This window comes from Lates calcarifer, linkage group LG4 (genome assembly GCF_001640805.2).
Source record: "Lates calcarifer isolate ASB-BC8 linkage group LG4, TLL_Latcal_v3, whole genome shotgun sequence".
NCBI lineage: Eukaryota > Metazoa > Chordata > Actinopteri > Centropomidae > Lates > Lates calcarifer.
The window spans coordinates 4610454-4633005 of NC_066836.1; the positions used below are offsets into that span (position 1 = coordinate 4610454).

At 40.8% G+C, this 22552-nt stretch overlaps 3 protein-coding genes and 1 long non-coding RNA gene across 6 annotated transcripts in view; 2 read left to right on the forward strand and 2 right to left on the reverse strand.

Annotated features, from left to right (window-relative positions):
* Positions 1-11121, forward strand: part of LOC108884337 (uncharacterized) — a 29149-nt gene extending 18028 nt beyond the window's left edge. For 2 of the 3 annotated variants that reach the window (XR_007812960.1, XR_001961031.2), the window contains exons 4-5: positions 7766-7965; positions 10983-11121. This is a non-coding gene — a long non-coding RNA (uncharacterized LOC108884337). Of the gene's footprint in view, positions 1-7765; positions 7966-8894; positions 9033-10982 lie in introns of those variants that run through there. The other variant, XR_007812959.1, reaches the window with a different exon arrangement.
* On the reverse strand, positions 6692-17538 carry kcnj9 (potassium inwardly rectifying channel subfamily J member 9). Its single transcript, XM_018678177.2, has 8 exons — positions 16669-17538; positions 15391-15804; positions 13733-13946; positions 12657-12858; positions 11267-11459; positions 10958-11155; positions 8912-9042; positions 6692-8028 (listed from the first exon to the last, which is right to left on the reverse strand). Exons 2-8 carry the CDS (start codon positions 15686-15688, stop codon positions 7762-7764), a joined length of 1503 nt encoding a protein of 500 aa, XP_018533693.1. The 5' UTR covers positions 15689-15804; positions 16669-17538; the 3' UTR covers positions 6692-7761.
* Positions 17539-17616: 78 nt separating this feature from the next.
* On the forward strand, positions 17617-21054 carry eif3f (eukaryotic translation initiation factor 3, subunit F). The gene is made up of 8 exons (XM_018678183.2): positions 17617-17780; positions 18181-18251; positions 19072-19151; positions 19240-19377; positions 19478-19569; positions 19791-19927; positions 20163-20276; positions 20633-21054. Exons 1-8 carry the CDS (start codon positions 17669-17671, stop codon positions 20708-20710), a joined length of 822 nt encoding a protein of 273 aa, XP_018533699.1. The 5' UTR covers positions 17617-17668; the 3' UTR covers positions 20711-21054.
* A 298-nt stretch (positions 21055-21352) lies between these two features.
* On the reverse strand, positions 21353-22342 carry LOC108884335 (MICOS complex subunit MIC26). Its single transcript, XM_018678185.2, has one exon. It carries the CDS (start codon positions 22193-22195, stop codon positions 21602-21604), a length of 594 nt encoding a protein of 197 aa, XP_018533701.1. The 5' UTR covers positions 22196-22342; the 3' UTR covers positions 21353-21601.
* Between the last annotated feature and the right edge of the window lie 210 nt (positions 22343-22552).

Consider the following 22552-nt stretch of genomic DNA (forward strand, 5'->3'; position numbering starts at 1 on the left):
TGGAACGGCACTGCACATCATTATCATGCACCAAACTCAGCAACATATGTTCAACCAACCACACTGTCTCTCCTGTAGTTTAAACATTATTCCAGGTACTTCTCTGCTGATGTGTTGGAAAGATGTGGATTTCAGGCTCTGCTCAACTACACAACTGTTCATTCAGCTTACAGTCCAGATTTTACAGCAGAAAACTAATGAACTTTTTGTTTTTTTTAATCTCCTACACATACTGTCATTAAGACAGAAATATGTAGCTGGGAAAAAAGCACCTGTGAGCATGCAAGAATTTTGTTTTGTGGTTTTGTGTTACATATTCATGTCACAACAGAGGAGGTAATAGAGCAGGATGATGTTTTCACATTGAAACTTGGAAATGCTCACACGTTTTTAATGAACATATTATCAACCATAAACTGCAGCAGATATTGTCCTACTGTAATGTTGATATAAGTAATAACTGTGTTTTTCCTTAAGCTATTATTCCCTTGTTGATGCAATTTTTATCATTTCTGCAAATAGATTTCCTGCATGTGTAATAAAACAGTCTTAACTCTTTTTTCAGGCTTTTTTTTTTTTTTTTTTTGCATTTTGCAGATGAAGAACATGAATTGTGATTGGAAGCTCAGAGAAAGCTAGTACATGGATCTTAAGTTGAGATTATTCTAAGAATTAACTTTTGCTCAAGACTACCTACAGTTTGTTACTTTAGGGGATTTTTAGAGTCAACAAGAAATGTTCACATGCTGCTAAGATGCTTGTGTGGACAGCTTTACTCAGTCAGCAGCAATTATACTTTATGTGTTAAATACAAGGTGATGTAAACAAGATGCTGGGTAAATGAATAAGTCATGTAAGTTTTTTTATTTAATTATCAGTCTTTGTAATGTTAGAGCTTATCTCACAGAAAAACTGTGAGATGCCTTAATTTGACAGCCATTAGAAAATTCAGAGCAGAAAATTCTTAGATTTTAGGATGACCAACACTATTACTGTTGACATTGCATGTGTTAATTGGAAGATCACAGGTTCACACCCTGCACAAGCCAATCATTTCCAGTGCAAAACAACAGAGCTTTATAGCCAGTAGTTGTAAAACTAGTTTGAGATTCCAGGCTTTCATTAGATTCCCAGTATTTTTTCCCCTTAGATTTTAATTTACGCTGTACAGTATTCACTTCACAACCTCCCTACACCTGACTAAACACGTGAACAAACAACATTTTATAGGTATACGGAGTGACGTTTAGAATCAATCAATAAAAATCAGTCAACTTATTTTTAGACCTCTAATAACTATGTGTGTGAGTGAAGAGCGTTATAATCAGAATTCCACCACTTCACATTTTTATGCACATGTTAGTATTTCACTTGCCTTGTGCTGGATGTCTTACCATTTTAAATGTTGCCAGCCAGGAATACCCACTGAACACAGACCACTGTATCAGCTCTTCTCCTGCTTTCTGTCATACTGTCAAGGCACTGCCAGCAACACCCATCTCCAAGGTAACATACAGTAACTTATGCCATTTGATGGAGGCTTAAAAGTCTTATAGTACTTGAGTGCAAGCTGCTTTTTTAGAACAATTTTCCAAAGGTGAGGGCCTGACTCTGGTCTGATCACAGGAAGGGTCAATATTGCTAGAATATTTTACCTGAGAGACACCGAATTATTGATTAGCAGGTTGTGTTGCATTAATCTGATTTTACCTTTTAATTTTCTTGAATTGGAGTCAAATACAGTGTTGAAACATAAATATAACAACATAATCACTTTTGATATGTTTTATTATAGTGTCTGCTGAGCTTTTGCAGATGGACACGTGTCTGGTGAGTTACGTTAAAATTTTCGTCATTTTTGCTGTTAAAAAGAGCTGCACGTTGAGTTTCAGTATTCCTTCTTGGACTTGAAATTATCTCTTATATCAAATTATTTTCATGAGACATATCATGATAATAATCTCACCTTGAGATCTGTTGAGAAGTCTGTCAGGAGTTCATAAGATGTGATCTTTTTCTGAGCTCTGGAACTAAATGGACTTAGGGGTGAAATTGTTTTGTCAAAGCTGTATTTTTTAACGCACGTCTTGGTGTTGCTCCCTGAATAGTCCTCTATCTTGTTTAGCTCTGATCAGTACTTGATCTTGATTACCTCAGGCCTGCATGGATGTGGTCTTCAAATTTACTTAGAACTCGTCTGTGGTTTATATCTGCCTGTTCTTGGAAGGCACTGGTGATTATTCTTAGAAAACACACCACATCATTGTACTTGGAAGGCACTGTACACCCTTGTCATGCTTCAAACTCAGTAACATATGTTCAGTCAACTACGCTGTCTTTCCTGTAGTTATATAAATTATTCCAGGTTTCCAAGGATTGGGTCAAGGGCAACTGGACTTGGTTGCAGATACATGAAGACGTTTCACCTCTCATCCAAGAGGCTTCTTCCGTTCTAGAGCTGAAACGTCAAGGAACAACAACCAAATCCAACTGCTCTTGATTCAGCCCCTCTTGGATAACCATGACTTAGATGACTGAGAGTCTTCACAGACGTGATTCCAGGTACTTGTCTGCCAGAGGAGAAGACGATGTGCAAGAACGTTTTGGATTTTAGCTTTTTAAAAGCTCTGCTCAAGTACAGAATACTGTGAATACTGTTCCCTCTAACTTGCTTAACTCTGATCAGGACTTAAATCTTGATCACCTCAGACTTGCTGCAATGTGGTCTTGAGATATACTTAATAATAGTCTGTGGTTTATATCTGCCTCCTGTGGCACTGCGATATAGAATGATATCATTTGCCAGACTGAAAATTACTTTGCCATTTCTGTAGCCCGTCTTATAGCCTGCTGCATGTTACAGTGGGTGGTCTAACACCTTTATCAGCTCTGCTCTACTTCACATGGCAGGCAGACTTTTACTGGATGGAGGTCTTTGCCTCTAATTTACTGCTTTTAAAGTAATCGACTAAAGGGCTCAGAGATATGTCACAAAAAAGCCACAAGACAACCATTTATACCTCTTGGAAAAATATGGTTTGAGATTTTATCAACCAAAGACATTTGGACTTCACTTTAAACAATTCTTTACGTTGATTGAATGTTGTGAATCAATTGTACTTATTCTCAGAACAGCTGTTACCGGAGGTGAATGTCTCACTTTAGATTGAACACATATCAGAGGTGTTGCTGCGTGTTTTTCACATCAACAGTGCAGCAGGAAGAAAGATCTGACTAAGTTGTTTGAGGCTTGTTGGAGGTATGTGGCTTCAGAGTGTTGCAGTGGAGCCTTGTGGTTCATACAGTAAGGAAATGGTTGCGAATATGGGCAATTAAATGCAGAAGGAAAAATAATCAGTCCAGTGCTGTGATCTAAAAATGATTTTTGCTACAGCTGATATCACTAGTACATGAGGTGAGTTCAAAAAACAATTCTTGAAATTCATTTTGATTTGGCAGTTCCAGATGTAGTTTTTACTGCAGCAGATATTTGTAAGTCACAGACACACACAGACCTGCTGTGTTGTTTTGCAAAGACACTTCTGTGGTTGTCTAAGCTTTCTTGCAGGTTCTCTATTTTTCTGTGTTTCCATATTGGGCTGTTTAGCTCATATTCTTAACAGGATGCTAAACAGTATTAGTATTCCACAACCACAGCACCCTGGAGTCTTTGAGGTGCACTGTCAAAACCTCATGGGAGCTGTAGTTATATTGGATGCTAAAGAAACAGGCATTAAGCCTACAGTGTATCTCTATTTCACTGGCGTACTGTAGTAATCAGACTTGTAATGATGCATGATATCTGAACATAGCTAGAAGATAAAGATTCTGTGTCTGCCCAGGGACATTTTGATATGGCACATCTTTGAGATTTCAGGGACGTGATGGTCTAAGCTCACTACTCAGGTTTTGAGTAACTTACCTGTCTCTGCTTATGCCAACAAAGCCTGGACTTTAAACCCTCATTAACTGATTATTTTTTTCCACTTGGTGCACTGCAACGATCTATAAATGTAACACAGACACAGAGCAAAATTAACATTAAGTTGTGTTCCTGGCCACCTGGCGAATGGTCCATATTCACTTTTCTTTTAGCTCTGGTTTTGTTTCTAACTACAATACAATTTTTTTTATCTGCTGACTGATGATAATTCTGTGTGTTCATACTATGAGTGATTCCTTTCACATATTGAAGTCAGTTGATCCTCTGTCAACATAAAAATGTTGGTTAGAGCAGCTGTCACTGGCCATATTTTGTACCACCAGCCATCAAGCACATTGTCATAGTTATTCTCAGTTTGTTTCAAGCTTGAGCTATTCATATTTACATTGACTCTAACAGAATGATGACCCACTATTGATTCTTTATTTTCAAAACTGTTAGTGGGATAGGTTTTGTGTTTAAATTATGCTGCATATAGAGCATTGATGTAAAACAACTTCTACTGGTTACTGTAATTGGATTTTGTCTGGAGAGTTTTGTGCACTCTAAAAACTTATTTAAAACCCTCATTTGCTGCATGCTAGTAGTCACTGTCTTGTAGGTAATATTTTATTTTCTTCTATTTTTAACATTTTTCTCTCCTCCTCCTTTTTCCATCTGCCTAGACTGAAACCAAACTGTCATGACTTCCTCCCATCAAGGGAAACATTGATTTTGGCTCAGCAGGGATCATGCAAAACAGCCTCTCATTAAAATCATAATTAGAACTTGGAAATGGCACATGGGGTTCAACTCTGTGGCGAACTGAAAATCACTGGAAACTATTAAACTCGCACTTAGCCTTTCACTCCCAAACAAAACGTGTGTGATCCCGGGTTGTGGCGTCTTATACAACGTGAGGTGAGAGCTAAAAGCTAAGTCTGCTGAAGCTTACATTGAGTTTCTCTTTAGAGTTAAAGTGTATTTCTCATTAACTCTAGAAATACACTTCAGCCTGTCCTCTTTAATCCTTTTTAGTGACCAAAAAAGTCCAAAAAATGACTTATTCAGATGCTAAAACTTGTAGTTCTATGTGCTATTCCAGATAGCTTTATTATAACAAGTAAAAACAAAATGAAAACATCTCATTATCCTTTGTGACTTATTGTTCAATGTCAAGGGCATTCGCTCTTTTCTGCCTGAAGGTCACTCCTTTGCATCATCACCGTCTTCTACTCTTACACAAATATCAAACTCAAACATCAAATTAACCCTCTGACAATCCTCATAAACTCCCCCATCAGTCGTGAAAGTCCAGTTCAAACACACATTAACACACACACACACAAACACACACTCTGCCCTCTCCCTGTCCCCAGCCCCGGTTGCCTAGGAGACAGCTGAGCTGGGGACCCCATCTCATTACACACCAATAGGGCTGTGGGACTGGCTGGAGGAAGAAGCTTGGGATCTTTATCGCCATCTAGCAACCAAAACAGAGAATGACAGTTAATTTTTTTTTTTTTTTTAAGCCAAGATTCTGCCTAGTAACCCAATATGCTGACTTCTCCTGGCATCTAGATCCAACTCTGAATTTCTAATGAGACACATTGCGCTGTGAGGCTTGACATGAGACACAGTTAAAAAGTTTTATATGGGCCATTAGTCAAATAGTAAATTGATAGGTAATGAGTTATTGATTGGCCCATATGAGAACAAAAATGTGTGTTTTTAAAAAATGCAATTAAGAAAGGCTAATTAAGCTATTATCACACTTAAAAGAGTGATTCCTCTGAAACCTCAAGAATAAATCCTAAAAATGTGTTTCCTTCTAGACAGATACAGCTAACACATTGCCAGTTGTGAAAAGTAACTAAGTACATTTACTCTAGTACTGGTCTTAAGTATAGTTCTGAGGTACTTGTGTTTTACGATTTAATGCTACTTTATACTTCTATTTGAAAACATTTGTAGGGACAATATTGAACATTTTGCTCCACTACATAAAATAGTTAGTTTTCAGTTTCAGATTTTACAGGTAAATTACATATATGATCACCTTCAAAAATATGTAGGAGCATTATAAACTATGCACATAGGTGTCAGGGGATGAGGGGTGGTGACTTTGAACACCACAGATTATATCTAAAAATATTCCATTACAAATAAAAAGCAGTAAATGTACTTTAAGTATTGAAGTACTTTGTTATGCAGAAAAATGGTTCCTGTGGGTGTCTTATAGATTGTATTATTTATTCATTCTTATGGCTGCATTACTGTCTGAGCAGCATCTTAATCTAGCTGGTGGAGAGACTACTTTGTAACTGTTGAGCAGTTTATCTCTCTCATCTGTCACAATTCACCATATTTTTTTAAGGTGGTTAATGTTTTGTTGCCTGTGTAATCTTTTAATATGTAAAGTATCTAGTAATTTAACTATTCAAATAAATGTAGTGGACAAAAAGTGCAATATTAATCTCTGAGATGAGGTGAAGTAAAGAGTAAAGTGGCATAAGGTAGAACTAGTACTTCAGTAAATGTGCTGTTATGTTCCACCATTGATTTTATACTGTAAACATGGTATTTGTACACTGGAACTTGGTACATGGTATTCTAATAAATAGACTAAGCAAATGTAGTTACTTTTTACATTAAGAGTTAAGCCTATTCTTAAACCTAGTTTGATATTCTTACTGAACATATATAATATGTCATGTAGTATGCATGTAATTTATCCTCCGAACACCACACAATGGAAGACAGTTGCTCTGTAATATACTGTAGTTTATTAACTCTAATTGATGTGTTATATTAAATATTAAAAACATCAAGTAAAAATGGCCACATATATATACACAGCAGCAGAAGCAGGAGTTTGGGCTGAACTGAGCAGGACACACTGTTGTGCTTTTAATTTCTACTTGGCTGGGGACAAAAGATAGATAATCCCTGTGCTACACACATCTTACGTGAAACGAAGCCACAGACACACTCAAGTGATAACCTGTCTCTACATTAAAGGTTTTAGATAGATACCCTATTGGCCATAACGTGTTGAGTGCAGTTAGGAATGTCAGCAAATCTATATTAGTGTTATTGACAAACGGAATACTCTGTGCTTCCTGATGATAAGAAATTGTTTGTATTCAGGGCAGGAAACCAGCTTTGTTGTCCTCAGGCCACAATTCACCGGCCACTGTCTCTATTTTGTCAGCCAAATAGGTTTTTTGGACATTTTTCTAGCACCAAAAGATGGTTTGTAGTTAAATTAAGATTCTAGCAGAGTAGACACATTTGGGCTGGTGTTTCTTTCCCACCCTGTTAACATCTGACAGATGCACAATAAATCTTAGAACAATCTTTGAATCTAAACAAACTTGAGGTTTCTACAATTTCATTCTACACCTCAATATCATCTAGTGATATTCATGCGCAGGTGAAAATAAAGCGTCTATGCACTGTACCTATTTTAAATGTGAACAAACCATACATTTAACTCTGCACATTAAACCACCTTGGTCCACAGGATATACTATTGTTGACCCCACCTGAAGCATAGTATTGTCATTTAAATGTAGATATAGGCAAGGGTGATTGGAGCTAACACAACAGATTGAAAAGAGATAGCACACATACAGTACACTTGTAACAAAGATCAACATAGAAATAAAAGACAAAAGTATCAAGAAATAAACTCCTTCATATGGTAACAAGATATGGCATATACTGTAGAACTGAGCCTAATGGAACTACTCATTTTACCTTGAAAGAAAATATCTGCAAACACTAACTGTGGTGTGGTGGTGATATACTGAAGGTCTTTGTAAACATTCTCTGTTCTAGGCCTCTGATTCGGACTGGTCGGTGGCAACGCTCCCGTTCAACTCGCCCAGTCCTGATTGCTCCTGAATGTCGGTCATCTCCCCGACAATGAACGTCGGCTCCCCTCCTTTGCTGTTGGCCGAGCTGCTGTCCGGCTGCTTGGCCGCCTGGTTGGCCAGGGTGGGCTCCTCATCCAGCCTGCTGGAGATGGACCAGTAGAGGTGAGCATCGAGTCTGGCTGCAGCCAATGAGAGCTCTCGGGCTGAGCAGGAGGGCGTGTCCACCTTAGAGGAGGGAAAACACGAGAGCTGGCAATATCACTAAACCATATTTAGACGTCTACTTGATGAAGATATAAGCATTACCACTGAGAGATGTCCACTGGTCGGTCAATCCACCACTTTGGTTATTGGACTGGTTGACGTTCATTCAATTTACTTTGTCAGTGAACCCATCTTCCTTCCATCTATTACATTCTCATTTATTTCTGCAACTCTGAGTGCATCTATGGGAAATTATAAGGTACCATTTTGTCTCTCACATATATAAGTCAAAATGGAACACAAATGGGATCATTTCTAACAACAGGTGAAACAGTTTTCAAGAGGATGAGACATCTCACGACATATGTTTTTACTGTATTATATTTTGCGCTCTGTTTTGTTTTGTTCTTGTTTTCCAGTTGAGTTGTGAGCATGTGTATAAAGACTCATCCGGGGATGGGGATTGCAAGCTAGCTGAGGCTCTAAAAGCTTTGGTATGTTGCACTGGTCCATGCTGTGTACAGTATGTGTCCCTGTAAAAATAAACATGATATAAATACTTTCGTCAGAGTTCCTACATTTCCCAGCATGCCTTTCAGCAACCCCAAGAGAATGTGAGAATTCAGCTGCTGGTTACACATGTAGGTGGAGACAGGAATAGGGATAACAAAGCAAGAGTTGTTCCAGTTTTTCTCTCTCAAACTCTTGTAGTTGGAGTCCGGTTGTCTGGTGTTAGTGGAGGAACTAGTGTGTTGGCCTCTTTTGTTTAACAAGGTCTTTGATACTGAGGGACTGAGGCCAAAATCTGACATTTGTGCTTTTGTTGATGATTTTTGACACATTTTTACTACCAATAATTAGCATTCAGTGGTGTTTTTTCACACCAGCTTTCGAGAGACGTTACCTCAAATGTGTGATGAAAGGCTCCGTAGTCAACGTCAAAGAAACCCTCTGCCAGAGACATCATCGGGCTGAACCTGTGACCCCACAACACCTCCTCCGCTAGATAGGAGCTCCTCGCCTGGCATGTCATCCCTGCACACACACACACACACAAGCAAAACGATGAGTACATAAACTCATAATACACATTATGTCTGACAAACATTTATTCAGCCCCTTGGTGTGTTTACAAGAGGAAATAACTAGGATTGTCTGGGCTTAGCTGTGACAAAAAACTAAAGAGAAAGTCAAAGCGCCACACCTAAAACTCTGACGCAAACATAATTCATTTACCCATTTAGTCACAAACAATTTAATTGGCAAGCTGTCTTTTTATGAATATTCTCTGCAGCAGAGTTATGACTGTCAGCTATTTCTTTGTAACTCTCCACAGCACTCTGACTAAGGGAATCAATATTTGGAGTAGGCAGAGAGGCCACCTTTACCTCGTGGAGACGCATCATGAATAGCTCTGATACACTGAATTCTTGCCAAACAGTGAGGAACAGTTGAGTATATTATCCTCTCAGAATGAATTTGACATAAGGCAATAAGAGAAGGGGATAAAGTAAAGGAGATAAACACAGCCTGCCCAAATCCTTACAGAGTACAGCTACCTGGCTACTCGTCCCTACCAGAGTCTGTTTAGAGCTGTTTGGATTTTGTAGTTTTTACAAGTCAGTTCAGCCAACAACATGAAATACGACCATGAATATAACATAGGTGTTAAACTCTGCTTCTAAATATGTCATCTCTGAGGGGATCTCTGAGCAGAGATTGTGTGTTTCCCATCTGGTGTGAATGATATTCCCACTAAATCCAGACTTCCTAAAGGTTTGATCAATTTGGTAAGACTAGGTGGTGTTTTGAGGTTCAATGAAAACTGAAATCTGTTTGAAACCAAAGCCACATAGCCACAGTTATGAGCAATTATAACACAACACACTGCTCAAGGGCAGATGACACATATTGGCTGATGTGGATACAGCTGTGGATGCTCTCTCTGCCTGCCAAGGCCCCGTGATGCAACACTTTTTACTTTTCTCCCAAGACAAAGATTTTAAAGACTGCTACTTTAGTCAATGATGAAGTGATGACAGTAAAACATCCACATATCCTCAGAGATCACTCCCCGGACTTGTTCCTCACTATAACACATTCACTTACATCTCTAAATACAGTAAATATGTGTATTTCCCCCATTATCACAACATCATAAGGCTCTAAAGTACAATGAGGGACGGAGAAGAGATGATGAGCTCTCAAACAAAAACACTGCAGCTCTAAACTCCGACATCCTGGAAGGGGAATTTCATTTTCTAATGGCCAGTTTTAAAGGGTATGCTTTCTGAAAAACAGTGATCGTATTACTGTAATATCAGATAGTTATATGCATCTGCAAGATTAATTTCCTAATGCTCATTTCTAGATGTTGCAGCCAAACATGCATTTACAATATAGAGGCCATTGGAACTTTACAGTCAAATTAAATTGCAAGGTATTATTTTCCAAACAATACAATGTGTTAGCTGTTATCTTTCTATTATTTGTGATGATTTTAAGTACAGAAAACTCAATCATATAAAACCCTCAAGCCTGTGCCTTCATACATTTTAAAATGTAATCTGAATCAGCTCAGTATAGCTACATTTATTTTTGTCACTATTTCCAGTGAGTAACCATGTATTCATTCACTGCACAGTGCTTTTTAGCAGCTCATGGTTTTCCCATCGCCCACATTTTCATTTCATATGCAAACATGGAAATGTATTCCTGCTCAGTCACTTTTATGTTGCATTTTATGATTACTTTATCTGTCTTGTGCACAAAACTACCAGCATTAATAAGATTAGTTACCCTTCACCTTAAGCAAATCTAAAACATCTTCTTAATCTCACTTTCTGAATCATACTAGTCAGGTGTTAGCATGGAGCTCTAGGACAATGATTTACCAAGGACAGAATGATTTGGATGTTTGTGTTCTCATGACTTTATAATTATGTCTCACCGGTGGCTTCAACCATTCCCTCTAGGATGACCACAATCTCAAAGTCCTCCTTCTCCAGCTGGGCCTGGGACATGTCCCAGAAGGGTGAATGCGCATCAATCTCATGGGAGATCACCAGCGGCGAGACGAGGAAGAGGCGATCGTCGCCCGTCTCGAAGCCCACGCTGATGTCCGTCTGGTCCAGAGGGATGAACTCACCTGAAGGAGACAGTATAATAGGAGGTGATAGATGAGAGGTTTTCTTTATCAAAATGCTTTTAGACAGACTGCAACAACAGTCACCATCATCACTGTGTGTTCCGGTCTCACCTTCCTGAGTCTGTTTGGACTTGATGAGCTTGGCCCTCATGTTGGCCCCTACGATGTGGGAGCTGCGCAGGTCGCCAACTCTGAACATCAGGCAGAGCTTGTCGTCCCTCAGAGAGATGACGGCGTGTTTGGAGAACACCAGCGTCTCGGCTCGTTTGTTGGGCTGTGAGATCTTCACAAACATACAGCCGACCTGGGCGGGAGGGAGATGACGGGGTGAAACAGTGAGTTACACTAACTGGAAAATGAATGACGTCTCTTGTTATTCAGCATTTATAATTGACCTGTCAGCTAAACAGCCAGCTAGTCCTGATGTAGACTGTACAGCATGTACCAAGCTTGTTTGTTTTGGGGTTTTTTTTTAACAGAACATGCTATTTCCTGTTCTCAGTGTTTTAAACAGTAGTGACACTTGAATTAACCTCAGACTCAATCATTTTTAATATGCATAGTAACAGCCCACATTTCCATCAGTTGCTAATATGGCATGTTTCCAGCTCACAAACATGCATAAACATGATTCTGCCTGGACATCAATGTGTGGATTCATCCTCATCAAAAGAGTGCTTACTTGCTGCGAAAAATCCAGCTCCATCAGCACTTTCAAAGTAAATATTCGTTTTCAGGAAGAATACCATCTGCACTGAATTAGTGTCATTTCACCTGCGTAGTATTTTTGCGTTCATTCCTCTCTCTGGGCTCAAGAAAAACATTCATTTTTTGATTTGATTCAGCTGAACTGATGGGAGGCCTCCTAATTAGACAGACTCAGAATCAAACAGTATTTACATGATTTTTTTTTTAATGCATTTTAACTTATTTAGGCACCTCTCAGAGAGGTGGGGTTTGCCTAAGTTTTCAACATTTGACAGAGAATCTTGAAAGCCAGTTTTGTATGTTTTTTATTTAACCTTAATCTGACCTCCTGGTGTGCCACAGTAGGTTTACGATCATTCATGTCAGTTTGGCAAAGACAGGTTTTATATTACTAATATTAAGATTCTTGTATGCAAGAAATTACTTTGACTACAGACTTCACCATTATTTTAACTGATATTTCATCATTATAACAGGCTATGCTAATATTTCTAAATTAGTTAAATGTGGAACTAATTCTGCACAAATTATCACACATTATTATATCCTACAATTTTAGCTTAGGTTTTTTTTAGATGCAGAGTTTCTCTGTGAGTTGAATTAATTAAAGTTTTAGGTCAAGTTTTGTAGTCTTAAAAACAAAACACTGCGTAAGATGCAGGAAGGGAACTAGCGTATTTAATTTTCACAATAAACCATAATAATCTTCAGTAACATTAGATACAATACTGTATCTAAAAAATCATCTTAACTGTCATTTTGACTATTACTGACCAGCAGTGATTTCACTCACCATGAAGGCATTGACCATTGACCCCAGTATGGCCTGCAGCAGCAGCAGCATGGTGCCCACCGGACACTGGTCAGTGATGACGCGGTGGCCGTAGCCAATGGTGGTCTCTGTCTCGATGGAGAAGAGGAAGGCCGAGATGAAGCCGTTGACGTTGTTGACGCACGGCGTCCACGTCTCATCCTCCAGATGGTCCAGATCACCCCTTGGGAAGAAAAAGGAGGAGAATGTGAGAGAAAGGGAAGGAGGGAGGGTGACAGAGTGAGTGTCAAGAGGGAAAAATAGAGAGCGAGAAGATTTATATTTTTAGAATGGAGGTGTGAAAATATACAGTATGTATGATGAGACAACTCATCTCCCCTGATATTTACAGTCTCCTTTCAGCTAATTCTTATAATGAATAAGAAGTAGAGCCATTCATCATATTTAACCACAAGGATTAACCTAACATTCAAACTGTCACTTTTTCTCGATGCAGCAAAAACCTACTTTTCCATCATATATCATCACATACAGTATCTGCACTGTAACTGCAGGTTCCTCAGTCCTGTAAGAGTCTGCAGCACCTCCTTCCTACTACACTGGCTAATGTCCCTGATTAACACAGCTTCAGCCAGAGAGGGACTGCTAATTAATGAAAGTGGTGTTAAGTATTTTTTATAATCTATGCCTTTTATTGACCTGTGTTGGTGACCAAGGAATTGCAGCAACAGCGACAGCTCTCTGGCACCGCTTAGGGTGGCCTGTAATTGATATAAAAAGGTCATGATTTTATGAGACGAATACGTTAGCTAATTAGAGTGGGGATCCAGCAGACACATCTAGCGAGGAGCTAACACATCATGATAAAATACACTGTAATATTAATACTGCTTTGTCATCTGCTTTTTTGGCTGGAAAATGGGGCTTTTTTAGCCCCCGTTGCAGAAATGTCTCACAGCTTGTAGCATCATCTTCCATCTCTGAGCTGTTAAATAAAGTAGCATTGTCTTGTGGTAATTTCATTAAAAGAGGAGTTTGACATTTTGAGAAATATGATGCAAATAAAAGTACTTTTCTCCTTTGCACATGAATCTTACCTGCAGTAGGCTATGAGGTACCAGATGGCCCCGAAGAAGAGCCATGTGACAGCATACGCCATGACGAAGACGAAGAGCGAGCAGCGCCAGTTGAGGTCCACCAGCGTGGTGAAGATGTCGGTCAGGTAGCGGTAAGTCTCCCGCATGTTACCGTGCTGCACGTTGCATCGACCGTTTTTCTCCACATAGCGCTGCCTCTTACGCCGAGTCCGGGCTGGGGAAAAGACGGGGTGACGGGCCACCATGTGAAACAGAGGAGAAGCAACAAACACCCGAGTTAGAAATACATAAAACACATAAGGCTGAAAACTTTCTGAACTGATCTTGCTCTTGTGGAAAACACCTGCAACATGAGTCTTGGTACTCTTCTGTACTTGAAACAAGGTTGAAGACGAATCTTCAGCGGTTTCTCAGTTTCATAACCCTCAGGTTTAAGGAACCCTTTCAAAACACCTTAGAAAACTTCAAAAACATACGAGGCTGCCTTTCTAAATTTCTAAAAAGTTTCGCTCTTTGAAGCTACAACTCTGACTGCAGTCACAGGATGCAGGTTGAATGAAGGCACACAGAGAGATTGGAGGATAAACATAGGAAGGTGCCAGGGGACAGAACTAGGAAGAGAGATGCAGCGAGGCTCAAAGGAAAGTTGGGCTGGTGAAGAAGGGATAACAGAAATGGAAACAGACAGGTGAGGAGAAGAGAGCAGATGAAGTACGACAGGACTAGAAAAGAAAAGCTTCAACATTGGACTTTAGTTACTATATAACCCCGAAGGCAGTTGATGAGGCTTTTCTTTCTCTGTAGAGTCTTTTTACTGTGGGTGTACCCAGCCAGAACTGAGATTATGATACAGGCAAAATACTAAACTACTCTTGTGTTTTGTCACTTACACTGACAACAACAACAACAACAACAACAACAGTGTGTGTCTAAATAAATATATAAAGGAATAGTTAAGTCCAAATTGTCAGTCTTTCTGACTTTTCTATGATAAATTTCTCACTGTATGATCTCCATAATCAAAGTCCGTGTTGTTTTACTGCTCTCTGACACTGTGACTCCAAAACGTGATGTCTGCCACTGTGGCTGAATTGTAAAAAATGACATGTTTGTGATACACACACACAAACAACAGACATCCAAACAACCAAAGGGGTCACAGAAATCTTACATTACTAGTTCTTTAATTACCAGTGTTTTTAGGTTGAGATGTTACAGCAAAGAGGAGAGAGACTGGAGCAAACAAAGAGCAGAGATACTGGAGAGGCCTAATGAAAAAGGATGAGCAAGACTGTCGAAATCGCTGAGGGGTGAAGCACTGCAGCATGGTCCAAATGAGAAGAGATTCAAAACTATTGCAAGCAAGATGGGGAGGAGAGAGAGGCGCACAGGTTTAGTTGATATACAGTACGTGTGTGTGGAGTGGCGAGAAAAGGTTGATCCAGACTCCAGAGTCCGTCAATAGCTCTCAATCTCTAGAGGAGTTAAATAAATACCAATAATGATGTTCTTGCAACCTTCACTCAGACTTGTGCAGACTTGAATTGAGTGACTAGAGAGCAGCCATAAGATTTTACAGACAATTATTCTACCATTAAATAGGTTCACTGTCTTAGCCCTGAAATGGAGGGCCATCCAGGACAGGAAGTCACACTCACCCCACCCGAATCGTCCCCTCTCCTTCTCCGTCCCCTGGGTCTTTTTCCGGGTCTGATTGGCTTTGGCCTCCCGCTCGGCCAGCTTGGCCTGGAACGACCTGCTGACCTTGGCCGAGGTCGGAGGGGACGGCGCCGTCTCTGTGGTGACGACGTGGCCCAGCTCCTCTGACAGGTTGAAGACTCCAGTGGAGGCGGTGACCTCGGTGGCCACCTCCACTTCTTCCCCTTCCCCCTTCTCCTCCACGGGGAGCGAGAGGGAGTCTGGGCGGGAGGGGAAGACCGAGTTCTCCAACGCCATGGCCCGTGTGTGTGTGTGTGTGTGTGTGAAGTGTATTAGCGTGTTATTGATATCCTCCCTATGGCAGACTCTGTCCAGTGGCTATTGATTGGATCATTTGTTTGCTTGACTGAAGCCTAGAATAGAGGAGAGGAACACAATGATCAAATGTAATCATGCAATTGATTAGCTGCTTTGCCGTCGCAGTAATTCACTGACAAATGATTTTTTTAAAAGAAACAGGACCTGGTTCAGGAGCTTCTCAGCTCCTTCATCCCTTTCATTTCTCTTAAGCCATGTTTTCTACATTAACAAAGCCTACAGGTTGCTTGCCGTGCAGATTTGACTTCCTGTCTTTGCCTGTTTCATCATTTCACCCCTTTTAAAAGAAAAGAACATGAAGAAGGAGACCACAGTTTTGAGGTTGATCTTGCATAGCAAGTGTTAGAGTTAGGGAGACTAAATATGTGTTATATCTTTGAAAGAAAAACTAATCCTGGAGCACAGTGTGGCATATACACATTAGAGCCACCTTTGCTGTTTTAAATGTTTCATATAACGCCTTGGGGTAGGTGTGTGTGGTCCATGCAGGTGTGTGTCTGTGTGTGTGTGTGTGTTGTGTAAGTGCTCGACAGCATTACTGTTAAATGTAGTGTGTTTATACCACAGGCCTGCTGGGCTTTCTTACATAAAACCTACATAACTCTGAGAGTTAAATATGTATGTGGACAATGAGACATGGTGTGTCTCTGAATCATTAACACAGTAAAATGGAGTCCTAGTCCTCTGTAGCCTTGGATGATGTGCGTCCATTTGGACAATTGGCGGATGGACGCAAGAGGAGACTGATGCTGACAATCAGTGTGACGCACTACGCCTGATGGATGGATCAGAAATAGCCTCTATTAAAGGGAGTCTGTTAGCCAGCCAATAGGCTACAGTAACCAGAAGGCTAAGATTGTGGATTAATGTGAGGCAGCGAGGAGCGATTAAAATCTTACCTGCTCAGTGTAGCAACTTGTAGATGTGTTAGAGATGGATTGGACAGATGTTTTATCAGGAGAAAAACGAAAATCTGGTCCAAGAACGAACCGGGATTGGCAACCTTGACTCGATGACACTCATTTCTGGTGTTTACCAGCGACGCAGCATCTGTCCACTCCTGTTCGCTTTTCAAGGAAAAACAAAGACCACCTCGATCCGATCACTCAGCATTCACAATAAATAAAAAGCGAACACGCCATCCACTGAATAATCACGCGTATAAAATAAAGACCCCGGCAAAAACAATTCACCTAAAAAATAAAATAATAATAATAAAAAAAAGATTACGGCGTTTGTAGAACATGTGTCGGCCAGTGGACGTGCGAAATGGTGGCAACAGGATAACCCGGCAGCGCGGAGAGCTCCATCATCTGTGCATCTGATGGAGTCGGTCAGGTGTGGAGCCACTGAGCGGCGGAGGATGCTGTCATCAGCCCAGCCCCTATCAACCGTGCCTGCCTCAGACTCCCCTCATTTCCTGAGCAGAAGGGACGGTCCTCTCCCTCCTCTCCGCCGCTGGCTCCCAGACCCTCAGCATCTGCACACAGTCCAGAGATGAGGAAATGTAAAGGCCTTTTATAGTGCAATTACAAAGTAATAACTTCAATTCAAGGTCTTAATGTTTTCTCAAAATGACTGGCACTATACTGAGGCGCATTTAGGGGTTTTAAATGTAGGTTGTGGTTTTCTTTTAGCGCAAATCATCATGTTTTTGGATTCTCCGATAAGGAAATTATAGCTGGCTCTTTTGATGATGAACATGATTTTTAGAGCCACTCTCCACTGATTAAAAACAATTTCTGATGATCTCAGATACAGTCACATTGTATGATCAGTGATATCGGTGATTTAATTAAACTTATATTCAACATATTTAATAACCGCTGTTCGCCCTCCGGCCTCTAGGAGGTAGTATACGTGGTAACCGGAGCCGGTGCTCAGTCCTCCTTTTCCAAGATGTCGGTGTTCGGGCCAGTGGTGAAAATTCACCCCGTCGTTCTCGCCTCTATCTGCGACTCTTACGAACGAAGAAATGAGGGAGCGAGTCGTGTGATCGGGACCCTGTTGGGTAAGCAGAAACTTGACATATTTGTCCTCCGTTGGATGGATCGCCTTCGGTTAGGACAGGTGATGGTTAGCTAGCTAATTTTAGCCTGCCTGCTAACGCATGCTGGCTCCAGCGTTAGCTGCTGTTAGCCAGGCAAACAGCTAGCAGCATCACTACTAACAGCTGGATGTCCGTTCAAATGACCACGTAGACGAAAGCCACACATTTCTAAATCAAGCTAGACATTTTATTTATTCTCTTCTGATGTTTTTATACTGCTAAGACGTGCAGCATGTTAGCGTTGTTGTTAGCCAGTATAGATGATTCGTCATGATGTTAGTGTATTGGTTAGCTAGGTAGCTAACAATGTGAAGGCGGCTAAATAATAATAACGCTCACTTGTAACATTTGTCCCTCTCAGGTACAATTGACAAGCACTCTATTGAGGTGACCAACTGCTTCTCTGTCCCCCACAATGAGTCAGAAGATGAGGTGAGCTGTGAAACGTATTTATTCACAGTATGATGTTAACCTATTGTGTTGTTCTTGTGGACACCTCCAGTGGAAATCAGTTCCAGTGCTTCAGCAGCCAAGTCACATCATTTTCAAACACTGTGTGGATATAAGTAAGAAATTAAATGCACGTTTATTGAACTATTAACTTGTACTCTTTTCTAAAACCGAATACCCATGATTGTCAGGTTTGTACAGTAGATACTGTGTGTTGATATTTTGTTGGTAATGGAGGTGCTTGCCCCACAGAAGGGAAATACAGTTCTGTGCAAAGCTTGTAGACACTAAATTAAAGTGAACATTCTCTTGAAAATAAACCCATTTATAGCTTTTATGCACCTTTACCTGTAAGTGGGAAATGCTCACATACATTTTTGGTGTAACCACCATTTACCTTTACACAGCGCCACGTCTCTTAAGTCACACTTGCTCACATTTTTTCAGGTACTTGGCAGGTAGCTTGTTCCAAGCATCTTTGAGAACATGCTCTAGTTCATCTGTGGGTTTATGTTGTCTCAACTGCTTTTGTCTTTTGTAATGCAGTCTCATGTTATCTCAGACTGACTCCATGATGTTTAGATCAGGGCTCTGTGGGGTTCAGGCCATCTGTTGCAGGACTCCTTGTTGCTGAGGGTGGTTATTTATGACTCTGGCTGTATGGCTGGTGTTGTTGTCATGCTGCAGAATGAATTTGGGACCAATTACAGGCCTTTCTGGTGGTGTCCGGCATCTGAAGTCCCTCATATTGAATTCTGTAAAAGAGGTGGCCATGTGTAAAATTTATACTCTTTGACAACAGGTGGCTGTGGACATGGAGTTCGCCAAGAACATGTACGAGCTCCACAAGAGGGTGTCACCCACTGAGGTCATCATCGGCTGGTGCGTCAGTAGATCAGGCTCGAAATTTCAAAGATGAAATGGAGAAAAGAAACCACCTTTTCTCACACAGTGCTGTCTTTCCTCACAGGTATGCCACAGGCTTTGACATCACAGAACACTCAGTGCTCATTCATGAGTACTACAGCCGTGAGGCCTCCAACCCCATTCACCTGACCGCGGACACAGCACTGCAGAGTGGCAAGATGAACATCCGCGCTTACGTCAGGTTGGCTGATCCTCCTGTCGGTGACTGTTTTGTTTATGTGATCAACTACACACTGAGAGTGTGTGTGTTTTGAACGTGTTTGTGTATTTCTCCCACACAGTGCACAGATGGGTGTGCCAGGAAAGACAGTTGGTGTGATGTTCACCCCACTGACTGTCAAGTATGTCTACTATGACACTGAGAGGATAGGCGGTAAGAACACGAAGAATAAATGAGAGTCACTGTTTGAAAACAAGTGCTTCCTGACTAAATATGTTTGATCTTGAAATTGTGTCTTATCCAATTTGTCATGTGGAAAAAATTTTCAATCACAGAATCATAACAGAAATTTTTAGCGTGCATGTCAGGAGAAATGAAAGTTATTTCTAATGCTCAGTAACGCTGCAGTCTAACAGTCTGTCTCTGTGTTGCAGTGGACCTTCTCCAGAGGACACGTGTAACTCCCAGTCGCACCAAGGGGCTGACCTCTGATCTGTCCCAGGTGGCTGGATCTGCAGCCAGGATACAGGACATGCTAACCACCGTGCTTGCATACATTGAGGACGTGCTGGTGAGCATTAAAGCTGTTGTAGTGATGGTGTGATTCAAATCAGAAGGGTGAAAGTCTATGAAGGACCAGGCAAAGAGCCCCCTTATATACTGAATAATAAAACATTGCTCTTTGTTGTCCTGGTCGTGTTCCTGCTATTTGATGTTTTACTAATCAGTCGTCTCTGTGGAGATCATCTGTGAAGCACTTAAATTTAATGCTGATAGAAGCTATAACGCTGTTCGATCTGTCTCAGTCTGGCAAGGTGACAGCAGATAACAGCGTTGGCCGCTTCCTGATGGACCTGGTCAACAAGGTGCCCACCATCTCAGCCGAGGACTTCGAGAACATGCTCAATTCCAACATCAATGTAAGTTCTTTTCATCAGCTAGAAAACCACTACTGCTGTGGGTGGTTGTTTTTCCTGATTAGATTTAGTGCAACTCCTTCAACCTCCCATTCTTTATTTGCTTGCTGCACTTAGGCTCGTTCTTAGCACATTGACACACTCCCATTAATTATAGGAAGTATTGAATTAGTCTTTGTGTACTGTTAGTGCTCTCCTGGCTCTTTCCTCATACTTCTTTACCCAGCACTTATATTAGAAACATAGGAGCAGCTGTTACGTCTGTAGTTACTGACCATGCTATCTTTGACTTTTATTCCCTTGTAATACTGTTGTAATACTGTTTAAGACTGTAATAACAAATTGTCTTTTTGTTTCAGGACCTGTTGATGGTGACCTACCTGTCTAACCTGACCCAAGCACAGATTGCTCTAAATGAGAAGCTGGTGCTGCTCTGAGGGGATTTCTTTAAAGTGATTCATATTTAATTTTTGTACACTTTTTTTTTTTTTTTTGGCTGAGATGAATAAAGATGTTAAACAGTCATACAGAGTTCATTCCCCTCTGGCTCCAGGCGTTGTCCTTGCCTTGGTAGTATTGTAATTACAAATAACACAGTTATGGTTTCCCCTCAAACTGCTAATGAACATTACAGTAAGGGTTATAATGCTAATGTAATCTGGCTTTTTGAATTAATGTTCCAGAGCCACACTTAAGACAGCTCACATTTACCACTGTTAACTCCCTGCGGCGCTGCCTTTGTGATAGTTGACAAAAAAAATGTATTAAAATGTTAATTTTTTTAGGGCTGCAACTGATGATTATTTCCATTGTTGTTCAGTTAGCCAATAGTTTTCTCTACTAATCAATTAATTATTTTGTCTCTTAAAAACTGACTAAAAAGTGTGTCCATAAAAAAGGTATTCAGTTTAATATAATGTAAAGTAAGGAAAAGCTGATAGTTGCTGATTACATTTATTTTATAAATTAGTTAAAGAATTGTCTCAGACCCAGTTGATTTATATTCATCTTAATTTATGTGATATGATTTCTGTTCGAGACAGTACACTGCCGACAGTCTATAAAAAAATGGCTTCAGATTTTAGTGTAAGACAAGGAGATTTTTATTCTCTACATAAATATACATTCAGATCAGAAGCAGAAGTAAGTCATTCAAGTTGCAAACCCCCTGTGACAGGCCATGCCCGGCCTGAGATACATGTGAAGCTTAGTGCAAAAAGTGGGCATGAGGAAGTCACACAGATTAGAGCCGCTCTAAAGTAGCACGTTAGAAAAAGCTGCTGTATGATCTCGTATTGCTGAGTTGTTGCAGAGTCACGCTGGGGTCGTCAGGGTTTAGTTTCTGAGTCGGAGCCCTTTTCGGTTTTGCTTTGGGGTTTCAGCATCTTCTCCACGGCAGCGTAGCTCTGCACGGCGCAGTCGTACACCGAGTCCCCGGTTGACTTTGCGATGGCGGCAGCCTGCTCAGGGTAGTAGAGGGAGGCGCTCACGGTCATGAGGCCTGCCGGGTAGATGAGTTTCTTAATCCTGGAGCCTCGAGCAAGATAGAGTCCAAGGACACCGGTGAAGCCGATGACTCCTGCCCGGGGGTAGAAGTCCTTCGGCGGGTTCTTCAAGTAGGCGTAGGTGTCAGTCCCGCACTGGATGACACTTTTAACTTTGGGTTTTACTTGGTTGTAAGTGCTCTGGCACCAAGTCGTGTATGGCTCCACCAGCTTCCTGAGGGTGGCGACACTCTGCTCCAGCTGACCCGCTTCGGGCTCCACATACCGAGACTTCTGCTGAGGAGCGGTGTACAGAGACAGCTCGTCCCGGTTTAACGCGGTGGTCGCCTCCTTTTCTCCGTCACCGGCAGCAGCAGAGACGGTGATCGGCAGCAGACTCAAAGCCACCGGCATTGCACTACCTGTCACCTTCAACATGATCTCCGCGGGCCATGCATTCACTACGGTGTCCGAGGAGAGACATACTCGCTACTCGAAGCGATAATCACGCCGCCCTTCAGTTGACTTTTGACATACGTTTTTATCCTGCTTGAAAGCGCTATAATAAACCAATTTGCATCTGTATTGGACAAGTGTTGTTCATAACGGACTTTATTAACTATAAAACAAATGAATTAATAGGATATTACGGTTATTTAATACATATTACAAAAAAGGGAAGTATAAAACTAATCAGTTGAAAGAAATAATGAGCGCTTTCCCTTTTTTATAAGCACATTTAGCGATAATACTTTGGATAATTTCCTTTTTCTTTTCAGAAATTTTCTTTTTTTT

Excerpts from the sequence above, each read along its gene's own strand:
- LOC108884335 (XM_018678185.2), bottom strand. The coding sequence starts at position 22,195 with ATGTTGAAGGTGACAGGTAGTGCAATGCCGGTGGCTTTGAGTCTGCTG.
- kcnj9 (XM_018678177.2), bottom strand. The coding sequence starts at position 15,688 with ATGGCGTTGGAGAACTCGGTCTTCCCCTCCCGCCCAGACTCCCTCTCG. Across the intron at positions 13,947-15,390 it reads GAGGGGACGATTCGGGTGGG|CCCGGACTCGGCGTAAGAGG; the intron begins GTGAGTGTGACT and ends TCTTTTCCCCAG. Across the intron at positions 12,859-13,732 it reads TACCTCATAGCCTACTGCAG|GGGTGATCTGGACCATCTGG; the intron begins GTAAGATTCATG and ends TTTCTTCCCAAG.
- eif3f (XM_018678183.2), top strand. The coding sequence starts at position 17,669 with ATGTCGGTGTTCGGGCCAGTGGTGAAAATTCACCCCGTCGTTCTCGCC. Across the intron at positions 19,378-19,477 it reads AACATCCGCGCTTACGTCAG|TGCACAGATGGGTGTGCCAG; the intron begins GTTGGCTGATCC and ends TCTCCCACACAG. Across the intron at positions 19,570-19,790 it reads TGACACTGAGAGGATAGGCG|TGGACCTTCTCCAGAGGACA; the intron begins GTAAGAACACGA and ends TCTGTGTTGCAG.